This window comes from Thermobia domestica, chromosome 12 (genome assembly GCF_964235325.1).
Source record: "Thermobia domestica chromosome 12, izTheDome1.hap1.1, whole genome shotgun sequence".
In the NCBI taxonomy this organism is placed as follows: domain Eukaryota; kingdom Metazoa; phylum Arthropoda; class Insecta; order Zygentoma; family Lepismatidae; genus Thermobia; species Thermobia domestica.
The window spans coordinates 159,421,353-159,427,558 of record NC_137465.1 but is presented as its reverse complement, the minus strand read 5'-3'; the positions used below and the strand labels follow the sequence as shown (position 1 = coordinate 159,427,558).

The 6,206-nt window shown below is 34.7% G+C and overlaps 1 protein-coding gene across 3 annotated transcripts in view; it reads right to left on the bottom strand.

Annotated features, from left to right (window-relative positions):
- Window positions 1–1,395: 1,395 nt before the first annotated feature.
- Window positions 1,396–6,206, bottom strand: part of Brd8 (Bromodomain containing 8) — a 108,167-nt gene continuing 103,356 nt past the window's right edge. For all 3 annotated transcript variants that reach the window (XM_081734319.1, XM_081734320.1, XM_081734321.1), the window contains one exon: window positions 1,396–1,834. In XM_081734319.1, the coding sequence (XP_081590445.1) occupies window positions 1,823–1,834 (12 nt within the window). In that variant the 3' untranslated portion in view covers window positions 1,396–1,822. The remainder of the gene's footprint in view (window positions 1,835–6,206) is intronic.

The window sequence follows — 6,206 nt, the reverse complement described above, 5'->3', positions numbered from 1 at the left end:
CTCCTGGATCCGCCCCTGACGTACTCTTTAATATATTATGAACCGGTGTATATATAAACACTTACCAATTATTTATTTGTGCAAATATCAACACAGTATTTCTTAAATCATACAAAAATATACTTACAAAGTAGCCAAAAAGTATGTACTAAATTTATTTTATGTTCACTTTATGCTAAATACCATTACAGTTAGTTAAAAAACCGTTAAGAAAGTACTATTTTTACTCGTTCAAAATACTTCTTATTGGAAATTTCTCAGTACCATCAGGAAGCAATTCGACGTCATCTTCTGAGAGAAAAGAGTTAAGTGCTCCATTTTCAGTTGGAGGTATGATTTGAATATAGATTTGATTTAAGGTAAAGATCTGAATAATTGTTTATTAACTTGTATTAATGTTTACTTGTGGTAATACCAATTCCACTTTAAAAGACAGCCATTTATATCCAAAGAGTCACCTTTTGTAATTTTTATATTTCTTTTTGCATTGAAAAAACCCAAGCAACATGTATCCTTGCACGAATAAGTACGTAAATAAAATGGAGCAATACCGTGACATTCTTTTGAGACCGTAACTTTTCAAAGTATTACATTTCTTCAAAATCTCTTTTAAGTTTCCCTCACTCATTCGCTAATGTATTGTTCCCAATGGTTTCCAATAAATGCATTCGATAATTTTATTTACACAAAACTAGCTGATATTTGCAGAGAACTAAGTCCAATTCAGCTAGTGGAATAACCTGACATTATGTAGAGTAATATTTCTGGCCAATGCGCGAATAATGATTCAAGAAATTAAAATAATAAATAATTGAATTTGATTTGTGGACTGTCAAGCAAGAAGAAAGTATGAAATTCCTTAAATTTGCCTCGACTTCCGAAATATTGTATAATACCGAATAATTTTAACTGTACTCATAGTGCAATTTTAATGTAAACCGGCTGAACAAGGTGTTCACTTTTGCTCCTCCAAATTCACATAGATCGTTCAAAAAGAATTATATTACACGTCAAATTTTCGGCGTTATCAAGACTTGGCAAGAACGTTTAATTTCCATATATTCTATTTTTACCAAATACGTTTCTTAACAATGTTAACAACACACTGCAAAAATTCGATGTCTAAAATAAAATATTTTGTATATATATATACATTCACGAGTTTTGATTCACTTACGCTTTGTATTATCACATTGCTATACTTGTTTCTGACTACAGACCCGGGCTCAGAGTGTATGTGTAATATATATTAAGTCCCATTTCAACCCGGTATTATGGCTATCAAAAGGCGATGGTGCTAACTATTTAGTTATTCAGGCTAAATAAGAACTTTCAACAAAAAAGAAGAATACAAAGAACTATATAGGGTCATCTTAAAAAAAAAAAAATAATAAATTTTAAAAATTACAAAAGAACTTCTTTATTGTAATATTGTGAACTTGTGTTACCAAAAATATGTACAAGCGCTCACAGATTGCATTGACATATTAAAATCAATATAATACGGTAATTAGAAATAAAACGACATATTTACTAAGTACATTGGGCAAATTGTATAATACAAAAAAATTTAATTGAAATTCGGAAACTACTGATATCTTTACCAAGATGAATCCTCATTGCAGTCTGCTATATTACATTAGATCCTCAATTCATTAGGTTTTTATAAAACTTTCCGGAAGAATCACAGGAGTAAATGAGATCTAAAATTGGGTTAAAACACGTGAACAACGTTGGTGGAAGACGGTAGCCAGTCTTTAATATGCTGCTACCAATTGCAGATAATTCAACCAGAAACCAGAATTCCTTACTTATAGCGGATTCAGTCTTCAACCTACAAAAAATAACAAATACTTGTTTTAAGATTCCAACTAAGAAATAAATTAAATGCTACATTTGTAAATATAAACTACTTGAAAACCTGAGTTCTACCGGTATATAAACCAATAAGCTCAAATCGTGCTCCTCTCCATTGCTTTAAACTTTATTAACCATTATAAATATCGACTTTTGCTACACGTCTTATAGCACTTTCACGATTAAAAAGTGGGAATAAGCCAATGGAGATAAATTAAAAGAATATTCTCAAGTGAGTACATAATCTCATGATATAATTGAAGTTAGGACGAACAATGTATCTTATTTTATCGAGTTTAAAGATTGGAAAGAAAATGAATTGAAAAATAGGTTGACTTATTCTGGATGAGTCGTGTGGATTCTTGTTGCTTTAAAGAAATACAAGGATAAGTGTTGCAGTATTTCCACAGTCCAAACAGCAGGCGCGTGTATACGTCGTGATTGATGTAAGTATAATGTCAAACTGCTGGCAAGTGGACTACTTAACACGGAGGCAGCCATTCTATCAGTATTTTCAGTCAATTTTTTAGTGGCAGTGACGATGAGTGTTCAACAACATCTGATACGTGAACTGTTACTCTATGAAATCGTACTCGAGCATAATGTTGCAGGAGCAATCCAAAACATTTGTCATGCGAAAGGGAAAACTGCAGTGAACTAGAGCACAGCAACTAGTTGGTTCCAGAAATTTCGTGCAGGTTGTAAAAATGTCGAAGATCAGTGAAACTCGAAGGTCAGAGGTCCCAGGATAAGACATTCCGAGGTTTCACGACACAGAATTGACGAAAATCCATCCGCCAGCACACTACTGTCAAACCAACTCGACAAGTTTTAGTCAACTGTAACGCGTCACCTTCAAGAACTCGAGAAAACTACGGGGTGGCTCAGTGGTACAGAGTTCACCTCTAGAGCATGATGTCCTGGTTTGATCCCAGTTCGCGCCAAGTGTATTTTGTGGTAGACAAACACCGTGTTCATGGGTTTTCTTGGGGTTCCCGTTTCCTCCCACTTTATTTATTCCACCATTTCATTCATTTCTCATCATCACCGTCTCCATAACCGTGGGACGTAAAACTGGAAGATTTCATTTTTCGAGAAAGTATCAGGAGCTGGCGCATTGTGTCACATGAATTGATCCTAGCTCATGCCTAGCAGCGTTGCCACAATTGCTGCAAAATGTGAGTGATGTGCGTTTCCTGGGAAAGATTTTTATATATGATGAAAAGTGGATGTTTTTACGAACTCTGAATGTGCAAAAACAGTAGCTGAGCAAGGGCCAACTTTCACAACTGGTCGTCAAACAGGGAGGTTTCGAGGATAAAGTCATGTTCTATGTGTGTCGGAACTATGAGGCAGTAATTCACTTAAGAGTTCCTTCCAAACGGTAGTACCATCAACCGACCTTTATTCTGAACAGTTGGAGCGAATGTATGCTGTACCACGCCAAAAATATCCTGCATTGGTGCACCGAAAGCTCGTCCTGCTGCAACAGCATAACGTATAAACGACACTCAGCTCGAAAAACGCAACAAAAAATTCAGGAGCTTGATGGCATCGAATTCATGCCGCACCTAACATATGGTCTTGATCTTGTCCATTCACATTACTACAAGTTTCGGTACATGGCACACTTAATGAAATCACATTGCTTTACCAACCAGCAAGAGTTGGAAACAGTAGTAACTGACTTCTTTGTCTCTAAGCACACGATGTGAAAACGAGGGACTGGCCGGAAGGTGGTTGTAGACAGTCCAACATGAGGGGCTGTACTTCGAATGCTAACCTGATTTTATTGTACTGTACCAAATACAGGTATATTTAGTGCCCGAAGATTTTAATACTTACGACTGGCCATTATAGAAGGTCGTTTTAAATACTTAATTGCCTACGGAATCCCACTTTCGTCGCCAATTGAAAGACCTTAAATAAAAAAAGCCAAGAACAACCACCACTTGCATAATTGTGTAGACAGTAACACTGAATTAAGATAACACTTAAAGAATACTCTATTTCAACCGAAGAACCATAATTCGAGTATTGGTTGAAATGGAAAACTATTTCTTTGGCAATTAAGTACTTAAAACAAGCTCTTATTTCTTCAAAGCAACTTACAGGTAATCTAAACGATTCCTCCACAATAAGTCAACCTATTTATCAATTAGGAAATTGCTTTTTCTTTTCATTTTTTTTTTTCTCTCTTTTCTTGCAACCTTTAAATTCGGTCAGTGTGTAAACTACAATACATTTTCGACCCTAACTTATACAACAATAATAAGATTAACATTATAAAATGTAAATATTAACGTGTAACTTCATGTGACGATTTCCATATTGTAAATATCTTAAACTACTACTACACATCTTTTTTTGTTGGTAGTTATGACAACGAAGATGTTAATATGCTTTTTCAATTTTATTATTATCTCTGCAGAACACCCGTTGCAAGGTTTTGGGTTTCTTTGTCCGAAAAAGATCTCTCTCATATACTTTTAAATGCCTTCTTAACATATATGAACATTTAGAAGGCAGAAAAAATATGAGAGGGAGGAAGAATGTGTGTCTTGCCAACGTATGATGATATAGGTGTTTGGTGTAATAGCTGAAAAAATGAAAAATGAAATGAAATCTTTAAGTTTTACGTCCCACGGTTATGTCGGTTAGGCTAAAGGAGACGGTGATGATGAGAGATGAGTGAAATGGTGGAATGAAGAAAGTGGGAGGAAACGGGAGAACCCCGAGAAAACCAACGACCACGGTGTTTGTCCACCACAAAGTCCACATGGCGTGAGCTGGGATCGAACCAGGGACCCCAAGCACCGGAGGTGAACGCTTTACCACTGAGCCACCGCGCCCCCTGTAATAGCTGAAAACATGATTCAAATGACACGCCCTCTACACATCTGAATGTAAATTCCAATATAGCTGAAGGTAATGACTGTGTAACTGTAACAAACTCGTGGTCATGGGGCGCATTAAATAATTATCACACTCACAACCCTAATCATAACTGGGATAGAAACAACGCTCAATGTAGTTGAACAACAAAAATGGACAACTTTATCAGTTTTTTGAAGTATATGTAATTAAGGTTATAACGTATACGACCTCTTGTCTTTGGACATGGTTTATTTTATGATTATGGTTAAGAAACTGTGTATGATTCTTTATGTTCATAGTATAGCACAGCTGATGGATTCAGTATGATGTTTATTCAAAGTAAGTAAGATGTGCAAGTAATTGAGGTGTAAAATCTGACTCACAGTATTGTATGAAATTCACTATAATATTGTAGTTTGGTTAGATTTCTAAGAATAACCTTGATTGCGAAACGAAAACTTATATACTGTATATACTGCAAACATACATACTACTATATGTATGTATACCGCCTGATTATATTGCCTTATTGCACAGTCATTTATACCAAAGATATTAAGAAATGTCTCACAATGCATTTAGCATCACCAATGATAACAATACAAATCAAATCAAATTAAGTACTCATATTTAAAATATTATTTTCGGCACTTCACGCAACATATTTTTTACAGCACTATATTTGAATAATCTTAATGACGTAGCGTTTCTAGTTTTATTTTGTCATTGTGTATTCTTTTGTTTATTAATTTAACTGAGACTAGCAACTATGTTATAAAATTGTTACATACTTCATGAGCCTCCACAGAAGTCATAACGCACCAGGATCAGAAATTATTTTGCTTCGTTTCGTAGTTTAGCAAGCACCTATTCTTCTAATCCTATTGCCTCTGTCACTTTTGTATGAATGATAAAAATGACAAGCTCGAATGATGTAATTACAAGAACATGTATGAACTTTTCGTAGGTTCTGTTACATTGTAGTTTATGATGAAGTGACAGAAAGGAAACACCATCCCTTTGTCAAAGTTTGTATCTAGTATATTCTAAAATGAGGACATCTCAGAACAGAAGGTGGACTCCACATATTGTGTGTAAATCTTGCGTAAAATACCTCAGATACTGGCACACAGGTGTTGGTATTCCTATGTCTGGCGTGAGTAACACAATTATAATGATTGATATTTTGTTTTCTATGAAATATCTGTGTTTAATAAGAAAACAAGGAACTCACAGCTTATATTTTAATTTAAATACTATTTACATGACCAGATACTGAAACTAAATACTGAAAATGATAATCTAAATTTTTCACCAGACTTAGAAGATTGAATGAACATTGTCAGCCACGAATGGGGAATGATTTAATACGTGTCCTGGGTCTAACTAAAGAAACGAGTACATTTTTTTGGTTACAGACTGAAAGGAAAATCTTGTAGCAGCTACTATCTTTTACTGATACAGAGAAACTG